This window comes from Epinephelus lanceolatus, chromosome 17 (genome assembly GCF_041903045.1).
Source record: "Epinephelus lanceolatus isolate andai-2023 chromosome 17, ASM4190304v1, whole genome shotgun sequence".
Lineage (NCBI taxonomy): Eukaryota > Metazoa > Chordata > Actinopteri > Perciformes > Serranidae > Epinephelus > Epinephelus lanceolatus.
Window position 1 is genome coordinate 32,372,101 of NC_135750.1, and position 24,812 is coordinate 32,396,912.

Genomic DNA, 24,812 nt, shown 5'->3' on the forward strand with positions numbered 1-24,812 from the left:
TTTTAGATCAAAGGTATCCCAATCCCTCTGACAAAGAGCGTGAAGCTCTTAACATCACCTGGGAGCATAGTTTAGTGTGCACACTCTGTTTTTTCAACCCAATCCTACCAAAAAGTTCTGAACACATACTGACATTTTGACCTAGATCAAAACCAAAACTGGATTATGTGGTTTTATCTGATTTAGAATCCTGTTTTCTTTTTCTTTTGAACAACCCATTTTAAGGATATACCTATCTGGTAGCGGAAATCCGATCAGATTACATCTGAACATCTGGGCCTGGGAGACTGGGGATCCAGAATGGCAGACTGGCAGGCAGAGGAGAATTTAAACACAAGGAAACCGGATATTAACTCAGGAACAAAGTACAGGAACACAGCAAAGTACAACTAGGCCTGACAGCGTGACTACCACTACAGTAGCTGGTATGATCTGGGGAAGACTGGATGGAAAACCAGGGCTGATATACTGCTGCAGTTGAGTAGATGAGGACACTCAAGTGTACCAGCTGCCAAGGCTCAGGAGATGGAGTCACCACGCCCATGAACACACACACATACTCACACACACACACAGGGTGAAAAGAGGTCAGGAAACACACACAGGAACACATGGCAAGGGTAGAGGAGAGGCAGAGACCACAGTGACCAGACCATGTTCCAACAAGGACATTTAACATAGGACAAAGACTAAATAAAAAAATAACAACATAATTAACACTAGTGCGCTCTTAGCATGGCGCTCACTTTGACATGAGATGTAACACAAAAACACTAATGTTGTCATATTTTTCAAGTCTGTCCATATGTACATTTGAACAGTAATTTGTTGCTGTAATTGTTCCTCTTGGTCATACTGGACTTAATGTTATTCCAGTGCAAGAGGTGGGGGACAAAACCCACAGTCATCACTCTGTGTTAAACACATTATAAAATTCAGTTAAAGCTAATTTGAGGCTTCAGCAGTTTGTGTCAGACAAATTAAGTTGCAGTCTCTTCAGTCCTAGATTTCCATTTTGTGTTAATAACCCTCTCCCTCAGCTCACCAATGAAACACTGTCCAGGGAAACAAAACAGTATTATAATAAAGCCAGTAGCAAGCCTCATATTAGCTTCAGCTGAACATTGGAATGTATTTATGCAGGAAAAGAGGACTGTGGATATTTTTGCCCCATTACTTGTGTTGGAGACAAGTTAGGAAAGAATCTTTTAACAGTCAGTACGGAGATGAGGAATGATAGCAGCAACTTATAACTCCTTTAATGTACTAATGGTATTGACATTCTAGAAAAGATTTAAGATAGAATTGATAGAATAGAAAAATGCAAACCGAGCATTTAAGAAGAGAGACGTTAGATAAATACATTTGCATTGCAGTGTACGTATATACTGTACACAGTGTTACATGCATGTATGTGTACTGTATGTTTGATAGATTGATTTTGGACTTGGATTGATGGTCATAGTGTACATTGATGTTACTGTAATCTGCCTGTGTGTGTGTGTGTGTGTGTGTGTGTGTGTGTGTGTGTGTGATGTCTCCTAGCAGCGGGGGAGACTCAGAGCCCAGCAGCTGTTGGCACAGGCCAGTAAGGCCTTGGCTGAGGCCATCAGCCTTTGTCTCCAACACAAGCTGCCCTCCTCCATCCTTGCTGATGCCTCTCTCAACATGTTGGAGTGTCATGGCCAGTCTGACCCTGCAACAGCAGGTCAATATCTTGCCCTGTTTCAGGTATTGTACATCAGATCATATGTGCCAGACATTGTTTTTTGAGTATGCAATGTTTGTATAATGAAGAGTAATGACATGCTAATCATCAGGTTTCACTTTTAGTCTCATAACTGGTATGTATATGCACACTGTACAAAGTTATATACAGAGTGTATTGTATGAAACAGTAGTCCATGTACTGCTACTGTCCAGCTGTATGCAGGTGGCTCTATGCACAACACAGTCCATTGCATCTATACCCACACATCATCATCACTTCCTTAATGGTGTTTCTCAGGATATCATTGCCCACTATAATTCCTAGTATTACCAGCAGCTCCTTCATCCATCTTCTGTTTTATTCCCAGAGCTGCTGCACTGTTACTATGATGGCTGAGGTCCTAAGTTCAGCTTGTGCTGGCACCACTTTGTCCCAGCTCTCCGCTCTGCTCAGCCTTCGCAGGAAACTGCTTCTCTCTCACGACGAGAGGCCCAGCAGCATGCTGAAGGGAGCGGAGGACTCCCTCAGTAGCCTTTCCAAGGTACCAGGTCACCTCCCCACACTTATGATTTATGGATGCTGTCGTACTCAGCTTGGTAAAGTCCCTTGATGAGGGACACATTATCGGTACTACTATGGCCTTTGTTCTGAATGCACTTCCAAAACCACACAGTATTTGAGCTGCAAACACAAGGTTGCACCAACATGTACAGTAGCTGGTATGTGGGACACCTTGGTGGTGTCTGCCGGCTTGGGATCATGATACATCAAGAAGTTGCGCCCTAAAGAGAAAGATAAATCTTTCAAATATTACCAGTAAAAATAGAAATAAATAGTTGCCTCATAATTGACCTTAGTAGCATTACTCATTATCAGATATATCATATGATGGTGACTATAGTTCTCAGTTCAACTCAAATAAAGTTAAGTTGCCCTTGTTTATGTTAGGCACAATTATGTCTTCTGATGTACTTAAAATTACGTTTTGTAATTTTGTAAATCTAAAATGAGGGTTTGGACATCTAATCACATTTGATAATTAAGGTAATGAATAGATAATTTACTATTGTTGTTTTAATGCATTGCAAATGATTTCAAAATCAAGGGAGTAGGTTTGGTCCTTATTTTGGTTCAGTATATTTTTGTTGGATGGCTGATATGTACAGTGGTGTATGAGAGTACTTGCTGTTCCTTTTTTCCCCTCACACAAAAATAGCTTGATTGTGAAAAATGTTTACTTCATTTCATATATCATTATTCAGATTATTTTTTCTTACAATGACTTTCTGGTTTGCAGGCCTTCAGCCACCTGACCATCTGTCCCAACCACCTAAATATCCTCGCAGAGCTCCCACCCAACCTGAAGATCCTGCTGCTTCAGCACTCTGAAGATGGGTAATTTCTGATTGTCCTTTTCTTTTTCTCTTGCTATTTCCCTTTCTCTGCCACGCTATACATTCTGTTCTTACCTGCCTCTGACAGTTTTATGGTTCATAAGTAATTGTCTGCAGGTCACACAAGTCACAGTAGGTTTAGGCTGAAGTAATACTCTGGAAGAGAGTGTGCCTGCTGTGTGCTACATTTGCCACTAGAGGGCTGATGGTTGAAACTGCTGTAAATGTACTGTGGCTAGAGATGAAAATCATCTATGTTACTTGAAATGTAAGGTATTTAAAGAAAACCTGTGAAGCAGTGCATACAGTATACAAGTAAAGGGTAAAAACTCTTTTTGTGTTTGTTTTGTTTTTAGGTCAGAACTTTATGGGGCTTTCTATGAGATGACCAAAGCTCCAAATCATAAGGGAAAGACTACACAAGTTCCAGGTTAGGGGTTTGTAAACCTTTAAAATCAGTGTTCACAATATAAACAGCTGTCAGACTTCTGACTTGTATGAGAGATGTGAGCCATTTTAAACCAAAGATTTACTGCATTTATGTATTTTTATACAAAATCTAATTTGTTCCATAGCCCTGAGAAATATTGTCTTCATCACACATACATTGTTGCGCATAGCATTGTTGTCAGCATTTAAATGGAGCCAGATTAATTTAGTATTCCCATGTAACATTTATTTGCAAGGCAGATGAAAAGTTCAGATTTAATGAAGACAAGGAGAGAGAAAAAGACGACAAAGTGTAGAACAAATCTGCTGAAATTCCCTCTCACCTCTGTGCTACTGGCCTGGCACGGAACACCGGCTTGCATAAGTCATCACAGGGTATTAGCATACTGTATTACCTGCTCGCATGACCTTTCCTGGGACTAGTCTGACATAAGAATTTGTAGGAATTGCTATTGACTATAGCTATTGAGAATGAGGATATCAAAGACTGCAAGTATTCAGGCACGAGCTGAGAAGATCTACACTGTGAATGAAAATGCAGCTACTGTCATGCTATAATCTTGTCTTTCCAAATAAAGATATAATTTAAAAAAAAGAGAGAAAATGAGGATATCAAAGAGAAAAGACAGTGGGGAAAAAAACAAGTTGAGACGAAAGAATAGAGAGAGGGAATTTACAAAAGGACCAGGAGTCAGAGGGAGTGGAGATGCTCATGGGGACCAATTACGAGGCCTGTATATGTCTGTGAGTATACAATGTCTGATTGTGTCAATACTGTTCTTGCAGGTTCCCTGACATGCTCCAGGGTGGCAAAGGTTTCAGTCTGCCCACAGGCTCTGCTGGCACTGAGGGAGAAGACTCAGATCTTTGGCCTGGATGCTAGACATGCCCTCCTCAATCAAGTCTGTTGGCACAGTGCCAAGGGCAGGCTGGAGGCCTCTGAGGAGCTTCATGTTTTTCCCTGTGTATGTCTTGTTGAGACCTCGGCTCTTCTCTCACTCTGTTAACATTACACACTGCAAGCATCATAAATAAGCTCACTCCACTGCAGTTACTATCATCTTATGTCTCATCTCACTTACTGAGGAGTCTTGGGACATCTGACTTTGACACCCAAGCATTGTGTTGCCACAATACAGACATATATGAAAGTAATCAGTGGCCTGAAATGATTAATACTTCATTAACTGTGGCTGAAAGTCCCTTCTGCTTTTTCTTATATACAGAAAACTGCTGCAGAAGAAATGCTAGCACCTCGCTTCAGAGAAATTGTACAGGATATGAAGGACTACTTGAATCCACTTCTCACACAGTTTGACTTCACATGCTTCAGGTGAAACACTGTATATGTCATCAGATTCCCCAATTTGTCCACTACAAAGGTATGACAACTTTGATTTAGTTTTCGTAGCCTGAGGAAGGAAAAATTGTTGCTTTGAACAGAAGATTTTTACCACTGTAGCAGGTACAAATGTCCACTCTGGGAAAGGTCTTTTCAAATATGTGTGAGTTCAAAATGAAGTGAGACTGCTTTGTCTCTTAATCTTGGTCTGTCAGGTTTGTTCCTCTGTCTGGGTTCACAAACGCATGCAGCAAGCTTACACAAGCAATTTATACATGTCTGTTTCCTACACTGGACTACATTTTACGCCATCTGGTTCTATCTTGTGTCCTTGACAGACCTACTGATCCTCACTTGTCCTTACCTCCCTCAGGCCCCAGGCTGCATCACTACCACTCTCTGGGATGGCCAAAACCAAAGATAAAGAAGAGAAAGGCGGCTCAGGTAAAGGAAGAGTATGTTGGGTGTGAGCTTTCTTGAGTCTGTGACGCCCTAAGGGCCATGTGGTTATCTTAGCAGTGTGTCATATGAACCACTATTCCAACATCTGCTGTGATTCCTATCTGTTTATTGCTACCCCATCAGCAGGTTTCTATTCGAGCAGGCTGCAACTCATCCCCCTCGGGCCAGTGTTGTTGCTGTATATGCGATTTGATGTGATAAACGTTGATTTACTCACACAACATGATAACTCAGTACTATTACAAGGCACAGTGCAGATTATTGTGCCACTAAACTGTTCTCAAAAGACTTCATTCTAAATTGTTGGAACAATAATACCCTACCAGATAGAATTTGTGGACTTCCGGAGTGAAGCAATAGCTTCTTAAAGGTTGTTGTACATCATCTTGAGGATTTTAAGTTCAAAAGAAAAAGGTTACACTGTCATAAATACAGAATATATGAGAAAATGTTTGTACTTGTGTGTGTATACAGATAAATTGCCCGCAGAACCAGGGGAATATGTGGTGTTGCTGGCAGACAGAAAGTTGCTGGAGTTGCCACTGGAAGCCTTGTCCATCCTGCAGGGCGAAGGCCTAAGTTCTGTGTCACGAGACTTTTCCCTCCAGCTTCTCCACAGTCGCCTGAACAAAGAAGAACCAGGCAAAGGTACCACGGACAAGCATACACACTCAGTGAGAGAAACGATTGCAAGCACTGCCCAGGGTTTCATAACCGTTCCAAAGAACATACAACTTTAAGAACAACATAAAGCAGTTAGTCTTGTAGCTTCTAAATCTCTCTTGACTGGCTGGCAGCTACATCATCTCAGACAGGTCTATAACCATCAGGAGAATTTCTGCCCAACATTATTTCACCCTGTTATTACTGCCCTAATTAAACAGGCACCCTGTTTAAATTGTTACTGATACATTTTCAGTAGTCCCATGAATGGTTAATCCAGACCTTATAGATTATGACCAATGATCGATTATCAGTGAGTTACTCACGGCTTGCAAGAAAAAAAAAACAACAGACCAGATGCTGAAACTATTGCTGCAGATTGGGAGCTGGCCAGAGAGCTTGGCGTTGTGGCACATACAGAGTTAACAGCCTAGTTGGTTAACACAAGAAATCAGTACACTTCACAGCTCTTCCACGTCCTGTGTGAACCTGGCATAAGACATGCTTCATTAGAGCTCTGTCACTAACTCGCTCATTTTCTTTTTGTTTTTTGTTTAATTAAGTAAAATTATGTAGCATAGATACTCACAAGTTCTTAGTATGTTTCTGTAAACAATATTGCATACAAGATAGTAGCAGGAAACAACAAAGAACATCTATAGATAGGTCAGAACTACAAAAGAGTTTTTAATGTGATTTACCTCACAGTGATAGATACTGTAAGAAACAGCAGGTTTCTGAGTGGGGAAATAAGACTGTGCAGTATAACCATCTTATCTATTAAACTGTTAATAATTAGAGTGGGTTTTTTTGCACTGTGTAAGTGGCTGTTTGCCTCCCATGATCCCCCATCATATCTTACTGAATAATAGCTTACACGTATGAAAGCATCTTGATGCCTGGATCTAGACTGCAGGCAGCCATCCGTAGAATTGGAATTTGTTCGGGAGAGAAAGGTCATTTCACATCCTGCTAGCATGCAGAAGTTCATACGGACATCCATGAACACCACGGCATGCTTTGATCAAGTCGATGCCCATTCAATGTAGCCATTCTCGCTGTGCCTGCCAGAGCTATTCAAAGTCAAGAGTATAGGTTTGATTGTCCAGGGGTAGTATATGGAGGCCATGTAAGCAGACCGTGTAGGGAAAGAGTTAAAGTTTAATGCACAGAGTGGAAAAGATGCCTGACATCATTGGCTTTTTTGCCATTGTTAATTGTCCAGATGAGTTTGGTTTTCTGTGGTGATGATTACGTGGTAAGTGGTAGCTTTCATGGTGCATGTGAAACGTTAGCTCACTTTCAACGTTGTCTTAGGCAAGCTGCTACACACATCTGCACAAATTGTCGCCTTGACTCTAACATTTTACGAACCGTATTTGGGCCCAAACAGTTGACAGCTGATTGTCAAACTGACTCATCCTAAAATAAGCCTTGAACCAACCACCAACCAGTCGAAGCTCTAGGACCAGATGGTGGTACTCGCAGTGATTTCTTCTCCTCCTCCTCTTTCTCTGTTTCCCTGTGACCACCATACTTTTTGGGAACCACCTCACAACCTCAATCATAGTCAGAGCAAGTGCCCTCCACCTGTACACTTTTTATGCAGATCTGAAGGTACAGATCTGTGAGTTTACTTCACAGCAAAATAGCGGTTAATCTAAGTATAGGTGATGACATGGTTGCATAGCAACCATTTATAAAAACATTCAGCAGCTGCAAAATGCATCTGCCTGATGAGAGCAAAAAAAGTCCATGTGGTGCATCTCACATTTTGCAACCTGCAAAACGTGCTCTGACTGATCGGAGCCTACAGTATTTTCTGCCTGATTTTCTCTTCACTTTGATACTGTATATTGCAATAATTGTTTACTGTTTTTTATTAGAGCAGAAAACAAACAAAAAAGCATGTATTAGTATTAGTAGTATTTTTTTTAGTAACAAGTATTTTTTAAAAGAATAAAAATCAAACATTTTGTCCTTCTGTAGTCTCGTAGGGTTGCAATGGTGCTTCAGTCCTCTGGGGAATTATGCACATTAATATTTTGAAAAGAAAAGAAAAGGGAGTAGAAAGAGCAACGAATCTGATGCTGCAGACATCTTTACCTTTTTAAAGGTTGAATCATTTGCATAACTTGAGTGAATGTTCAAAGGTTACTGTTAAATTTGTGTGTGTGTGTGCGTGTGTGTGTGTGACTTGACTATTGCATATGACAGAGGAAGGAGACTATAAGAACATGTGTTACCTACGTCTTTGGGTGCCTGAAACAAATATAGGCGTCTTTTTCTGGATCATCAATTTTACAGTGTACCATTGTGTCAAGAAGACAAAGTGTTTGAGAACACTTTTAAAAGGGTTATTTGTTATTCTGTTTAGTGTTTTGCATGAATTTTGCACAGGACAAAATAGCACAAACAATAAAAAGACTGCTTTGAGGCCGTTAAAGTTTGCCTTTGTGATTTAAACTACACAGATCTCGGTAAAGCTTTTACATTTGCTGGCTTGTTGGTCCTTTTAAAAAGTTGTACATATTAGCAGTGATAGTGAACAGTGGGAGCTACAAGTGGTGGTGGCTTGTCTAGTTGTAATAGCAAGAAAATACTGTCAGCATTAAAAACTCTAGTAGTACTGAACACACTGATGACATGTGATCAGTAATGATCTGATCCTTATTATGTGCAGCATGGTCTATGGATAGAAAAGATGTGTAGGCACTAAGTTAATACATCACTGGAGTTGCACCGAAGTGTAGAATCAACAAATCAGTCATGTCTAATTAGAAGCTCAGTAAAGGCATTTTTATTTAATAATATCAAAATCATTTAAGAAAGACATATTGTGGAGAGAAAAAAATACATTTTTATGTTGTGGACCATTTTACTTAATCGCCTACTTCACTGTATGTGTAGGATTTTAAAATTCCTGACACACACTGAAGTAGACATAGAACTGTGACCTTTGTCAAATGTATTCAAGCATTGTGCTGCACAGTGTTCACTGTGGCAAACTTAAGAACTTAGGGCTTCGTGGGCAGTAAAACTACCATAAGCTGGCTAAAAGTTCTGGCAGAAAGCAGACTGAAAGGTCTGAAAAGTTTGTCCTGTGCTCAGCCTAATCACCAGAATGAATATTTGCATTGTACAAATCTGCAAACCACAGATATGTTACAGTTGTGCGTTTCTTTATGTTTCAACAAAGTCGTGGTTAATGTGTGGTAAGGTTTAGACACAAAAACCACTTGGTTAGGGCTATGAAAACATGTTATGGCTTACAATATCCAGTATTGGTGGCACAATCCTGACTGGAAACACAGTGATGTCTTGGGAAAAAAACAACCACTTTTGTGGCACTATTGTGGCTGGAAATGCAGCAATGACTGTGGAAAAAAATGCTTTCTGTGCTAATAACAAGACTGGAAACATTCGGATTTCCCAGTTAAAAAATTAATAAATAAATAAATGCATTTTGGGGCACGGTCCTGACAGGAAATGTGCCAATGTCTCAGTAAGAAAAAAAGAAAAAAAAAAAAAAAACTCTTGTCATGGCACTGTCCTGGCTGCGAATGGAGCAGTGTTTTGTTTAAAAAAACAACAAAAAAAACAAGGGCCTTTCATGGCACTATTCCAGCTGGGAAAGCAGTGATAAAGAAAATGCTTTTTAGGGCACTATCCTGGCTGGAAACATGGTGATGTCGCAGTAAAAAACAAGTGCTATTCAGAGCACTATACAAAGTGGCAGGTCACCGAAAACACCCATGTTTGGTGGCTAAAAACCCGCTATAGCTCCCTGAGAAGCAACCAGTGTTATCGATTGTTTGTTTTAAACACTGGTCAGCAGCTTGGCAGCTATCTCACTTAGCTGTTACACCATCTGCCATTCTCTCCACACCCTAGTGACAAAGTCAGCTCATGTAGTACGTCATTTTAGAAACACTGATATGGTATGTATAAAATTTACAAATGTAACATAAAATCATTGATTCATTCTCTTTACACATAAAATTTAAACAGAGAATGTTGTAAGAATTCAGTCATTAGTTTTCAGTGAACCTTTGATGAAATAAAGTGTTAGACGGCTGGAGGTTTGGTTCTGCTGCTGATGGTCGATAAAAAAACGTCAGCATTAATTTTAATACATCCTCAGGTAACTTTAAATGTCTGCTTAGTTTCAAAGCATTGTTATACTGCATTACATTCCTTTGACAAACACTTTTGTAAATGCAAGAAAGTTGTAATAAGTGTACTGTAACTCAATAGACACGAGCTGGATGTCATCCGTAATGAGAAGTGTTTGGAGTGGTACAAGTGTTTAGGGATTTTCTTCTATATTTTCATACACAAGGACGTGCTGGCATGGGGTGAGGAGAGGTAGAGGGTTTTTATCTAGTGGCAAAAGATGGGTAGTCAAGTGACAAGTGTTGGACTGATTGACCAACAGATGGACTCCTCTCCAACAGTCCCGCTGCTGGCATGGCCTGAAATGAAATGAAAGATCACAGTCATGGACTTTAAGATAACTGCTTCAGTATGTCTGCAATTAGCTGTTGATTATACCTATTTATTTATTAATGTGTTTGAAAGGGGGGGGGGGGGTGTTAAAACAAATTAATCTGGTAATTTAATTGGTGATCAATGCTTAATCAATAGTCAGAGCTTTCATTTGCAGAGGTTTATAGATGTTGCAGCCATGGGGAAACTTTCAGAACTGTTCTTCAGTCACCAATAAATGTCATTGACTTTGCAGATACTGAGAAAGTTTTTTTTTCTTTTCCCAGTTCAAATGCTGTGTAATCTACCCTGCAGACAAGTGTATGTATTAATTCTGCTTCCTGTCTGTGGCAGTTGAAAGTGACAACAAAAAAGAGACCAAAGGTGGCAAGCCAACTAAGGGGAAGGGAGATCAAAGCCAAGCCATCAAAGTGGTGAGTTCAGTAAATTAATCTGGGCCTGCCAGATACAGACAGCAATATTACTTTCACCTGCTGTCAGCACTGGCAATTATTTAAGTTCCTCTCGCCTCCCTTTTAAGTGTGTTTTTTCAATCAATTACATAATGTGTTTTCATAAAGATCCTATTTCTAGCTTCTGAGCATTTATCCTCTGTCATGCACCACTTCTGTTTTTTCCACCATCCCCTTCCCATTGCTTCTATTTCTTGTGCTCTGTCTCCTCTGTCTTGAAATCCACTCTCTTGCAGCTGGTGTTTGCAGATATATTTGCATGTTTATTGCATGTATGTTTTTATACTGCATACATTTTATGTTTGTAAATGTCTTTGGTATAAGCTGTAATAACTCTAATTTATTTACCCAGGTACCTGTGAATCGTGTGTTGCCTTCTACCACCTTCCCAGTGGATATGCGAAACGTCAAATGTATCCTTTTTGTTAAATATTATACCTATTTCCACAGACGCTAAGAACGATTGTGCCTTCAGTTACTTTTCAATGCCATTATCGAGATCAGGAGTTCATTATTTTGTTGTTGTTGTTGTTTTAAAAAAGCTATGTTAACTAGTAGGGTTGTCACAATACTAAAATTTCAAACTCGATGTCGATACCCAGGAAAATATTCAATACTCGATACCAATTTCGATACAGCAGCAAAAAATTAAGAGGCATGTCATTTTTTAAATAAAGATCAGAGCAGTAACATCAATGATAAAAACAAAAAATCCCCCCAAAATAAATAACAACCAGACAAGATCTGTCCATACAAATGTATTTATCTACAGCCCTATTTATTTTGTGTGCTTCTGGTGAATTGGCAGCATATTTTCGTTGCTGATCAAATAGAGTTGGTAGTTTAGGCTCAGGATGCTCTTGTTTCTACCTCACTATGTGATCAGAGAACCAGGGGTTACGGGATAAACCAAACGTTTTTTCAGCTTCTATCTGTGACTTTACAGTTGACGTAACTTTTCAGACACATAATTGTGTTGTCCTGTTAAACTAACATTGTCTATTAATGTTACAGACGGGCATGACTGATAAAGTCTTGTGCTTAGCTCCCACATTAACGTTAGAAGTTATATTTTAGTTTGATGCTGGCGACACCAGCTGCTCAGCTGCTAGTGAGGGGAGGGGCTGTAACTGCCGTCTGCAGCGTGCTGTGTTCACTTCACTAAATATTTCCAAAAAGCGCTTTTTCCTTTATCATTTTTGACCAAAACTGTCTGCTCTGATCCTCCTGCAGCCGCGCTGGCCATATTACAGCAACAGAAATGTGTGCATGCATGCACAGCGATGACAACAAGCCGGGTTGCAGCGAGGGCTCTGTGCCTGCCAGATGCTGCCTGCACAGTGCGTGTCCGTCGGACCCGTCGCGCACACCCAACAGGCGCTGAGGTGGCGTGCACTGTTAGTATCGATACTTTTGTTAATTAATATTGTATCCGGATACAGCGTTTGAGTATCGATACTTTTCAGAGTATCGATACTTTTGACAACCCTATTAACTAGAGATAATGACTTAATTATGTTGTTATCTTGAGACAACAAGGTTTGTTATCTCGAGATAACAAGATAATATATCAATTATCACAAGAAAACTAAAGGTTGTTATATGTTGTCCTCCCAACAAAATGAATTTTGTAATCTTGAGATAACGAGGTAATTACAAAAAGGTTGTTTCTTTTTATTGAGCTACTTACAATATTTATTAGAGATCAGGAGAGCCTTGCCAGCATGTATTGATGGGGTCTTGACAACTGAAGCAACTGATTTAAGCTGAAAATATCAGAACAGGGAGTACAGTAAAGGCCCAAAAATTATTCCAGTCCCAATTCCAAGAAAATAATAAATTTCATCTGAGTAAACCTCTACAGGAGATTCCCAAACTGATTGAAGTCGTATGAACAAAGGGGGTGAATGGGGAGTGTAATAAGCCATGATTGTCACAGCCTCTAATTCATCCGCCAACAATGCATTCTTTTTGATCCCACCCATTGCCCAAGTGTGCTGCAGGTGTGTCACGATAGCCTGGCCACAAAATTAGTAAAAGTGTGTTCGGCATGCACTCGATGCACTTGGCAAGGCGCACCTGACTGCGATATGGCCACTCTTGTGAGGACACAGAGGACACCGCGTTAAGACCTAATTACCATTACCGATCAATGAAGCGATCAATAATATCTATAATGTGTGCTCCTTGATCTGACATTTTTAGCTTAAATCTGTTGCCACAGTTGTCAAGATGACAGCTATGCATGCTGGCATGATGTCTAATAAACATTTTAAGTCGCCTAATAAGAGGAAACAACCTTTTTGCAGTCATCTTGTTATCTCAAGATAACAAAGTTTGTGATTTTGAGATAACAGGATGAAAAAATAACTGGAAGCATGGGCATTGTCGGTTTGTTAAATAGCCTGTTTTATTTTTGTCATTGAAATATAGTTATAGCACTTATAAGATTATTCTACTTAACATGCCCCCACAGATATTGTTGACCCTCACAATGAAGGCAGCTTTGGTAAGTAACTGTAGAGGATTCAGTCACTTTCTTTATTATATACCTTACATTACATATTTGCAGAATTAAGAAATTAGTATACTGCAAGTATCAGTGAAGGTGGAAATGCACTGCACTGTGTTGTTCTTAATGATCAGTGACAGTACTGTATAGCTTGAGCTGCTTTTCTTTTAGGTTCTGTATGGATGCTGTGTTTTGGACTCAAGTGTAGGAATGCTGGGAGTACTTTTGAGACCTAAGTTCTGCAGTGATTAATGTTGTCTTTATACTGTATTGTAGTCAGGCAGTGCCACAGCCGGCCCTGGATGGCCTCTTCTCACCTTGTAGCCTCTCAAAGCATCCTTCCCTCTCTTATAATATACTATTTTACAAAGTCTCTACTTTTGTGACCTTGTATGAGTCACATTTCAGCCCAGCTAGTGTCACCACTTCAGTGAATGGAAGGTTTCCTAATATTTGCATGTTGTTGTCTATCTGGCACAGAGGGGACCAGTCTGAGCATAAGGATGAAGGAGATTTTAGAAACCCACAGCCAGCATTTGACCCATCTGTGGGAGGGCTTCATGGGCAGCAAGCAAACACCCAGGTTAGAAGGCAGTGCAGCAAGTCTTGTTTGGTTTGGTTCTCAGTATGCTCAGTACAAAGTGTATTTATTACAATGCAACATGCCTGATCATTTTTTAAACCGCTAACCTTTCTCCAATATCTGTCAAGTCTGTCTGAGATGGAGCAGCTGCTGTGCAGATGCAGTGCCTTCATTTACCTGGGGATGGAGCGCTTCATGGCAAACATTCCACCTGCCAAAGTGGCAGCCCTCAATCTGTCTGGTACTGTGCACCCATGCAGCATTTTTATTTAATAGCACGTATGTTGGTTTTACAAAATGACAAATGTTAAATAAGCGCTGTGAATTTGTCCCCATTCTTGCATGCAGATATGACACAAGCAGCAGCCCACTTATAAATCACATGAATTCATTTCAGCTTCACTTATCCAGTCAGCACCACCCAACCAGTAAACACAGGGATTAATCAACCACGTGAACCCAACCTGCTAACTGTCAGGGATGGGCAGTATTTCTTTTACTTGTATTTAAAATACATATTTCAATTACATTTGAGTATTTTGTAATTTGTATTTGATAAGGCTGATAAAAAGCAAATGTAATTTGTAACAAAATACTTTTGAGTGGAGTAATTTTGTATTTAAAATACTCAAAATACTTTCTCCATGAATCAAAAAACAAAAACAATAGGCTACACATTCTTATAATATTGGATGTAACAATATTTTGTACTTTTTTTTAAAATATATTTATCTATATGTTTTTTTTTGTTTTGTTTTGTTTTTTTAAACTTGGGCCATTCAGCTTGCCCTTCAATGACCTAGTGGTCTGTTTTACTGGACTGTGCATAACATAGGAAATTGTTTGTTGTTATGGTTGATGCTTGGGATGAGTATGCTACAAAATTAATTGCCTCATGTCAGATCAATAAAGTTGTCTGAATTAAAATCTGAATCAATAAATAATATTTTAGGGTAGCCTACACCAAATTGTGAGAAATGCTGCTACCAAATTTGCTAATATCACACCATTAATGGATGAATCATGGTTGTTCTTTCTGGCATAGTTAGGTCTCATATTGCACCATGTAAATTTTGAGCATTTTTGGTCAAGAACTTTTTGAGTTATTCACAGAAAGATTTGAATTGGTTAGTATAGCGCCACCTATGGACAAATCATGGGTATTCTTTCTGATATAGTTACTCATGGTCTCTAGTTGCAGTATGCAAATTTTGAGTTATTCACGAAAAGTTTTCAGGACCGACTGACCGACCGACTGCTAAGAAGAAAAAGGGAAAAAAGTATTTTCTGTGTTTGAAAATACAAAATACATGTATTTTTATCTTGATACATTTCCTGGCACCAGTATTTTGTATTTTATTGTGATACATTTATTTGAGGGGTATTTTGTATCAAAATACATTATGATGTATTTTTGCCCATCTCTGCTAACTGAACTGAGAACTTAATGCATTATGGTAGCATGATTGTCAGGACTGAGGACTAAGGCACAGACAGGGACACAGAGTGTGTTGGTTGCATGTGTGGTTGATATGGTATATGCTTCTGTAAGTCATTAATAACTTACTCAGGATGCTGCTTTCTCACTTTGTGACATTTGATATTTTGACATTTTTGTAGTAGGCCTAAGCACTGTATCACTATCGCTATTAACAAGCTGTCAGATGGATTTATAACAATCTTAGTTTTCTGGCTCTATTAATATACTGCAGGCTGGATGGAAAGCTTAGGCGGCCCGTTTGTGGCCAGTCGACAATCACTGCCATAATGTGTCCGTCACTTTGCTGTTGATAATGCCAGTCTACTATCTGTTTTAGGCTAAACACAAGTAAAAATGTCATTTAGCGTTGTCAGTAAAAAAATAGAAACGAAAAACAACTAAGATTTCACTTGGTATTGCTCAGGCTTATGTCTATGACCCCCATTACTGCCTTTACTGCATTTAGCTCCCCTCAAACAAATAGAAACAACAGATATAAACATTACTACATCATATAAAAAAACAAAGTGATGAGAATGATGGAGAAGCAGTCTATGTCACTGAATGTCTTTGAGTATCTGGTGTCCCAGTAACGTACAGGATGTTATGAAACCACAGCTTATTGAGTTTTCTGCAGCCTTTAGTATGGTAAATTACGAGGAAAAATGGTGGCAAAATACTGAAGTGATTGAATAACAGACATTTGGAGCAGAGCTGTTTGTAGGTTATGTAAACAGTAAATGGAGCAGGAGACTTAATCTCTTCAAACCCATCAATCTTTCTCTGGGTGGGTATATATATATATATCCCAGTTCTGCAGTGAGAAATCAATGAGGTTTTACTTTCAGATCTCTGCTATAATATTTCCACAACTTCACTGCCTGTAAAAAATAATTTAACTGAGAAAATCAGAGGATTGCTTCAGAATACTTTATTTATTTCAGTCTGGATCCCACCAGGTTTTTTTATATCTAAGAAAAATGAAAAAACTCTGGGATTGTAATTCATTCTGGATGTAAAGAGCGGCCGTCTTAAAATCTTTAAATTCCTTTTATATGGGAAATTTGATTATGCCATGAAGACATAGAGGATACCACTCAAACTTTTGATTTTTTCTTTTTTTTCTTGGAGTAGTCTTAAAGAACCCCTGGCCATTGTAATTTATTGACAGTCTGGGGACAAGAAGACCCAGCTCCCTCTTCTCAATTATTAGAGGAGGCCTTTTCTCTCCCTAAGTCCTCTTTAAATAAATAATAACCTGCCCCAAACCACCTTTCAGCTCTTCCCACCTTCAAAGATATTTCACACAACCAATATAGCTCCATCTTCATGGCTTCTCTCCTCTCTTTCACCGCCATACAACTGTAGTCTGAGAATGGGTGGACTTTGAGTGGACTTGAGTGTGATTGACAGAGTGTCAGGTTGGCCTGACGCATTGCCCCAGGCCAGACACATGTGCCTCCCGCTAGCCTGGCGTTAGTGCTGCTAACTATAGTGTGGCTGACACCATGGTCTGAATTCCAGCTGTTACCTGCAAACAAACCAGAGCGTTCCTATTTAATTGGCCACCAGGATAAGATAAGGCGATGGCAGATTTGTGTTTCTCAGAAAAAAAAGGTGTCATGCTTTACATGCAGCACCATCTGCACTCATATCCTCTTTGGGAATAGTGCTACTTAAACAAGATACAGATGCAGTGATATAGTAATAATATTACTTCCTAATAGGGCTGCCATGATTAGTCGACTAATCGATGACTAATCGACTATCAAAATAATCGGTGACTATTTTAGTAGTCGACTAATCGGTTTGTGTCATTTTTCCATAGAAAAGTACTATAAAAGTACCCTAAAATACTCCTATTGCAGCTTCTTATGTTCAAATATTGGCAGCTTCACACACTCTCCCATTACGGTGAACTAAAACCCTTTGGCGTGAGTACGAAACAAGACATTAGATGACATAATTTTGGGGTTTGGGAGAGACAGACCGTCATTTTTCAACATTTTAACACATTTTTTGATAAAATGATTAGTCGACTAATCGAAGAAATAATCGACAGGTTAGTCAACAATGAAAATAATCGTTAGCTGCAGCCCTACTTCCGGCGGGACCCAATCCCAATGCAGCCCTCTATGTCAGAGTACAAAAGTTACCCGGGCCATGGCCCCCCTGGCCCCCCCAGTTCCGCAGTCTATGGCAAAAGGGCATGGGGGGCAGCAGTGTCTTGCTTCAGACAGACATGATTGTCACTGTACACACACCTGGTCTCTGACATTTTCTCACACCTACAGGTCTAGTCCAATTGCTTGTATTGTAAAAGCCTATTTTGTGTACCAATAAATAGATGGACTGTATTGAAGTTACAGTGTTTAACAGTGTGCTAAAGTCTCTTTGGCTCTGTGGCATGACTTATTGCTACAATATTCTGAAGTGTTTTTCATTGGTTTGTTTCATCTCCTTGTGTAAAGTATGCTGAGCTTCCGAAGAAGGCCCATGGCTAAATGTTTGACAAATAGTGTTCTACAGTAGATGCGTAGTGCCTCGTTCTCCCACCTCGAATTGATTCCAGGAAATATGGAACATCAATAAAACCAGAAGTAGCAGAGAAAAACAAATGCTCCCACTGAGTTCTGTCATTTGATACACCTTCACATACTGTACATGCACAACTCAACTTTACCTATAAAGTTTAAAGATTCTGTATATGACATTCAGATCATTACTATAGCAGCAAACCACTATTTAATATGTGAATTGTGTATTGATATATCGAAATAATGGTGTCCTCAGCAGAGAAAGAAGTCACACTACCTCTGTGTGTCGTAATCCGAGCTTTGTTGTTGTGATAGATGCATTTTAATACATGTGTGTATTCCACTGGCTAGTTCATCGCTGCCGCTCTGCACTACACTCAAACAGCTGATATCTAGATGGTGTCGTCACGGAAGCATAGAGCCCACCCTCCAGTTTCTCCCAAGATAACACTGTTAGCTCTGTCAACAATGTTGCAGTTGTTAGCCTCATTTATAGAGTAGAGTAAGCCCCGTTAGATGCTAGCTGCCAGCTAAGCCACCTCAATGTTGAAAACCATGTACAGACAATCCTGCCCCTAACTCTGAATCGACGGATTATCACCAAGTCTGAAGAGTAAAACCAGTGTGGAAGTACCTTAAACCTGCATTCTTTCTAATGGCCACCAGTTGGTTACTCTACTAGTTGCAAAAAGAAGTCCGACTGTATACAAATCAAAGAGCAAATGACCCTACTTTTCACTTGATTTATTACTTCAGTCAACAATTTACTTTTGAGTTTATGGTCTCAGTCACTAGCAAGGCATGCTTTAGGACAGGGCTGCCTTGTGATCAGCAAATTGCTACCACAGTGGTGTCCTTGGGTTTTCAGTCAGATCCACCCCTAGCTCCTCCACAGCTCCTCCCTCTCATCCAAATGTGGTCATTTCTGGCTCTAAATAACTAGGGTTGTAGTCAACCAAAGAAAATCTTGGTCGACTGAAGTCGTAGCACAAGCCTATGGCATTTTACATTGTATGAATTAGCCTAGCAACTAACGATCTTTTCCTCTTCTCATATAAAACCAGGGACAACAGCAACATTTAACAAAGCTAAAGGCACTCAATTTGGCCCCACTACAACCCACAACATTCACCAACAAAACAACTGTCACACTATACACGTTTCCCAAACAAATACAACATGCTAACGTTATTAGCACCAGCATATGGCATTTTACATTGTATAAATTAGCCTAGCAACGAGCGAAGATTTCCTCTGTCCATATGAAGCCAAAATAAATCCCGAAGTGTTAATCCCTAAACAATAAATCACAAACATGACTTAAAATGCTATTTTAGTGGAGGCTTATTGTCTTCACAATTCATTGTTTCTTATCTGTGAAATACAAGTAAATACAAGCTTCGTTTCCACTGAGGGAAATGGTTTCATTATAGAGAAACTGACAGGAGGTCTGCGTCACCGCGACGCTGAGCGTTAGGGTGGGCGAGTTCAACGTTGTGTAAACAAAGGGGGAGTTTTCAAAACACCCCCATTCTCACAGGTAACTTAGTCTGTCCCTCCCGTCTCAGGAAATAATGGATTCATTCTGGAAAGCTGTTGATGTAGCACTTTTCTCCTTATGAAAGTAACATGGCGATTATTTGACCAATGAGAATTTGGTCAGACGAGCATATCGACCAAATAATCGACTAGTCGACCAGGAGACTACAGCCCTACAAATAACCAAGATAGCGAGGGACAAAATGCCAAATGGGTGACATCACAATGGCTACATCCACTTTTTTATACAGTCTCTGAGGCTCTGAATGTTGCATACAGCTCCTTTAAACACTTTAAACACATCCATTGATCCACAGAGAGCAAAGAGAACAAAGGGCAGGAGGAAATGATAAACTGAAACTAAATACTGTACTTAAACATTAGCAAGGCATCTGCATTTGTGTCTGTTTAATGTGACAGTTTTTGTCTGTGTCACATTACAGGAAAATGGCTTATACAGCATATTGTGTTAAATACTTATTACTTGTCCAGGCAGTATCCATGTAGAATTCTCATAACTGTTTGTTTTTACCACTTTGCTTTTCATAATAGGTTTTGGGACAAAGGTGTGTTTCACCTTTAGTATGGCCCTTTTCCATGCCTCTGTTTCATTATGTATTTTTGAATGTTGTTTTTCTTCTTAAATGGCTGAAAGATAGTGTTTGGGTTTGTTTATCTATATTTTATATTTATATATATCAAATTAATGTGTTATTATTATTACTATCATCATCACCATTATTAAAAGCACCTTTGATATTTCTATCACAGTTTTTTTTACAACTGTGCTTTTGTCTTTAACAATCTGGCTCTCTTTTAAGACTTCAGTCTGCCTATACACACTTAAACTCCAGCTGTATCACCTTTATTGAATTAATATGGAGCTGAAAACAGCTGGTTATTTGGGACAGAACATGATGGGCATCCTCAAAGCTGTGTTTGAATGACTATGAAAAAGTTTCATATTCGCTGTTCTAGAAAAGTTTTACTTATTCTGTGGTCGGATAATAACAGTGATGTTTGCTCTCCTCAGAGTGTCGCATGGCTCTTCTCTTTGACTTGGTTCAGAACAATGCCAGTGTTGTCCGCCAATCAACCCTTGACATGTACAAGAGGTAACGAAATAACTCAGTGAAATAAAGCTCAAACTCTGTTTGTCAAATTAATTTATATTTACCACTTATATCTGTTGCTCTTTTTACCTTCTTAAGTTGTTTTTATTGGATTCGCTTACAATAGTAACAGTTGGTGATTTTTGTCTTTGCCTTTGACAGTATTTCAGCTGTTTACTTGGTCACAGTTTGTAGAAACAGGGCTTCCCCTCTCTGTGTCTCTCGTGATCTCACTGTTTCTTTCCTTTGCAGTGCAGGACAGTTAGCCCTGGAGAAACCCCTGGAGACTGCTCTGCTGTTGAGTTTGGCTGGTGTTAGCTGTATTGTCCTCAACCAGTGGCACAGCAGCCTTCAACAGAACACACACAATATGGTCAATGTACTAGATAGTAAGTCTTTGACATATCTCCTCTACTTTTTCCATTACTCACTCTCAACCTAATACGTTGTAATTTAATCTGTTTAAACATTTACTTAATGCCTGTCAGTTACAGTAATGCAATCTGTATGTGCCACCATGTGTTACAGATTTACTGAGGGTAAGACAGACCTCTGGCCATGCCATCCATGCCCTGAGGAGAGGGGAGAGCCCAGAGACACCACATCACAAAGCTACAGGATCAGGTACTATATATCCTGATCATGTCCCTATTTAGCCTCAAATTGTTTACTGTAAACGGGTATTTAGATTTCCTTTTTTATAGCTGCATCACAGACACCCACACATCTGTCTGTCTCTGTATGTGAGGCTTGTTTTTCTTTGCAACAAGAAATACATAAACGTCAAGCAGAATCATTCAAACTATGAATCCAACTGAGCTGGCTTTCAGTATACCTCTCAGATATAGTTATTGTTTTCTCTGGTTTCCCTTTGCAGATCAAGTGCTCCCCACCAACTCAGAGGAAGGTGATGTTCACCACAAAACGCTCCTCACACCATCAGCTTTCAACTGCATTCTTTATGGACTCCCTAACGTAATTGTCTCATAATATACTTTCTATCCTCAATATTTCACGCTTATATTTCACAGTTGTGGATGATTACAGGCCTACATGTCATCCAGCTTTGCAAATATTACTGTATGCAAAAAAAGTAAAGCTACTGTAGTATGAGGGGGTAGATATTTCATTAAACATGATCCTTGATTCTTCGCTTCCACATTTTTCACTATATCATTTTATGAGAATACAGATTTTATCATTGATGTTTTTACCCACAGCAGACATAAGACACAATATATAACATACCTGATTCCATAAGATAAGGCTAGAGCTTCGTATGCTCTGAGAGAGGGCAGCTTATAGAGATTCACCCTATACATGTCTTGTATTATTAAAATACCAATGTTTCTACTCAGGTTGTCCTGACAAGTTGTACCTGCTTTGCAGATAACTCTCAACATATTGAGTGTTTAGAGTGTACTGTCCGCTTCAGTCACCATGATTACCAATGTGTTATTGATGTGGGTTACTGTCAGACTGAATGAGAGAAATGAATTCAAGCCAAATAAACACTCTGACATGACTAACAATCCTGTTGTGATAGAACAAAAATGAATGAAATCCTACAATAAGAAGACTGAGCTCAAAAACAGAGGCTCTCACTCAGGTGTGCTTTGACTGTAGTAATGCAGCTTCATCTTGCAGCTGTAACTAAAGTTCTGTTCCTGCCTTGTTTTCTTAATAATTGTAGCGTTCCTATCAGTTACTGCAAATTAAGTCTAGTTGACAGCATTTACTACAGTTTTGTTGTCTTGACTTGTCACATGAAATTAAATCTTAAACAGTTTAAACCGGTGACCCCACAAGAGGGTGAACTCATAGTTTAAACATGCCGTGTCACACTGGGTCAACATTAAAACCACAAGACCTCACTTTAGTTGACTTCATTTGACAGAAGCTGGATTCATCCTTTCATGAAAATGAAAAAGGCTCAAATGAAATGTAATTATTTTATTTAGAGAATACCCTTATCAGGCATTGCAGTGCACACTTAATCCTTATATTTGTTGTTGTATTTCACTAAATGCTAATTCAATACAATTCTAAATGGTAAATACCCCCCTGCTCTGTTTATTTAAGTCAAACCCTAAATAAGAGGAGAGGGGAAGTCAGTATTGCCATATTAATGCTTAGTTCCATAATAGATTTGGGTGCCTATGATTACTAAAACATGTTCCTATGTTACTTTAAAGGGGGACACTAAATTAAGCATTCCAGCATGGGAGGTTCAGTCAATACTGTGAACATGAGCTGCTCTCTCTCAGAGAAGTAAGTCTCTAACCAGAGAAGTAAGTCTCAAACTTGTGATGTCATCAAGTGTAAAGTCTGGAGCTGCTCCAGACTCACAGAATGCTTGTTTTCTTTTTATACCCAAATGAGCTTTATTCTGTTGTGTTCTCAGTTCTGAAGTAGAAAATATACTCAGAACATTCCCATGGTCGCTCTCAGCGACTGAATTTGAGTTTTAGCACTCCAGTTTTGGGATTTGGGAGAGAGTTGTTCATGTTTACTAATATTTTTGCAGTGTCTTAGACCATAGGAATAATGTATACATTTTGAAAATGGACAGTTTCCCTTTAATGTGTGCAAGAATGGAGAGATTTAATTCTTCTTCAGCTGAAGAATTTCCTTCTGATTGACACACACAAAACCACTGGTATAAATGCCATTTAATTTATTTTTCAACAACACTGTTGTTAACATGTGGTTAGATTTAGGCACAAAACCACTTAGTTATGGTTTGGAAAAGATCATGTTTTGGCTTAAAATACCCAGTTTTGGTGGCACAATCCTTGCAAGGAAAATTGTCTTGAACACTTGTCTGCTGTTGTCTTGGCATCTGTCTCACTTAGGTGTCAAGCCTTCCACCATCCCCTCCACCTCCCAATTACAAAGTCAACACCATCACTTTAGAAATGTTGATATGATGCGTATGACTTGGCTGTACTGCAAGCAGCCGCTTAGCTAAGCGTTAAGACTGGAAACGAGACAAAATAGCTAGCCTGCATCTGTCCACCTAACAGCACCTCTAAAGCTCACGAATTAAAACATTATACACACATTAAAAACCTAATTTTTGTGAGGTTGCCAGACAACCAGTGGAGAGTTTAGAAAGTTGCTGTGCCTGGCTAACATATCAGGCACATAACCCTCCATAAAACCACAATTTGTTTTTACACTTTGGTTTTTGTATGAATTCTAACAAGTGAGATTTAGAAGAGTTGGTTGGAGGATTTTATTGCATTAGATTTGTTTTGATTCAGCCAGTCTCTAACCCTCTGTCCTTAGCAGCATTCAGACTCATACAGCTGATTTATTTGTGTCAAGCCCAAATGTTGCTCCATGTCCATAATCGGATATTGATGATGAGATTACAGAGCTCGTCCGTGTGTCTGTGTGCTGCGATGGTGCTCATGAATTCACAGAAATGTACCCTGATTATTGAATAACATTTATGAATTCATCCTCACTGAGCCCATGCCTGCACTGCTGATGTCTGGACAGCTTGCTGTTTAGCTGATGACATTCAGAGGAAGTGGCTGGATACCACGTTTCTTATTTTCCCCTATTCTGATAAACTGCTGCTAACTGTCTGTCGCAGCAGTTTTTTTTTTTTTTTTTTTGCCTGTTCACCCAGGGACAACTCGGCTTTTCACCCCTCTGGGCAGCCAACATATGTTTCTCAGTTGCTGTTGTGCTCCTAAAGTTCAGCTTGCTTATGCTCAGATCTCAACTTGAAGACAGCATCCATGTTTGAATACTGTATACATTACCAGTAGACGCTATATTCACTTGTTTAAAAGCTGTTTGACATGCATGGTTATGTAACTACAATTTTGCGTCTTTTCATCATCAAAGTTGACTCTTACCCTAATCAATTAATGCCCTGAATGAAGCAATGAATTAATCAGATTAATGGTTTCATGAAATGGTCTTGTTGATTGACAAAGTGTAGATGAATTATGTACTGAAAACATATCAAAACAGTTGCATGTAGAGCACACTTCTATACTTAACGCTGCTGTTTTCAACACATTCCTCCTGACTTTGTCATGTGCCGTTG

The 24,812-nt window shown here is 39.3% G+C and overlaps 1 protein-coding gene across 3 annotated transcripts in view; it reads left to right on the forward strand.

The window, feature by feature from the left end:
- The window catches only part of cfap46 (cilia and flagella associated protein 46), a 78,785-nt gene extending 56,507 nt beyond the window's left edge, over window positions 1–22,278 (forward strand). For 2 of the 3 annotated variants that reach the window (XM_078160820.1, XM_078160819.1), the window contains 17 exons: window positions 1,546–1,731; window positions 2,079–2,252; window positions 3,009–3,106; window positions 3,462–3,535; window positions 4,342–4,520; window positions 4,782–4,888; window positions 5,271–5,341; window positions 5,834–6,007; window positions 10,865–10,944; window positions 11,336–11,396; window positions 13,460–13,492; window positions 13,976–14,078; window positions 14,207–14,319; window positions 20,668–20,749; window positions 20,999–21,135; window positions 21,275–21,370; window positions 21,624–22,278. In XM_078160820.1, the coding sequence (XP_078016946.1) occupies window positions 1,546–1,731; window positions 2,079–2,252; window positions 3,009–3,106; window positions 3,462–3,535; window positions 4,342–4,520; window positions 4,782–4,888; window positions 5,271–5,341; window positions 5,834–6,007; window positions 10,865–10,944; window positions 11,336–11,396; window positions 13,460–13,492; window positions 13,976–14,078; window positions 14,207–14,319; window positions 20,668–20,749; window positions 20,999–21,135; window positions 21,275–21,370; window positions 21,624–21,736 (1,881 nt within the window). In that variant the 3' untranslated portion in view covers window positions 21,737–22,278. The remainder of the gene's footprint in view (window positions 1–1,545; window positions 1,732–2,078; window positions 2,253–3,008; window positions 3,107–3,461; window positions 3,536–4,341; window positions 4,521–4,781; window positions 4,889–5,270; window positions 5,342–5,833; window positions 6,008–10,864; window positions 10,945–11,335; window positions 11,397–13,459; window positions 13,493–13,975; window positions 14,079–14,206; window positions 14,320–20,667; window positions 20,750–20,998; window positions 21,136–21,274; window positions 21,371–21,623) is intronic. The other variant, XM_033613830.2, reaches the window with a different exon arrangement.
- Window positions 22,279–24,812: the final 2,534 nt, after the last annotated feature.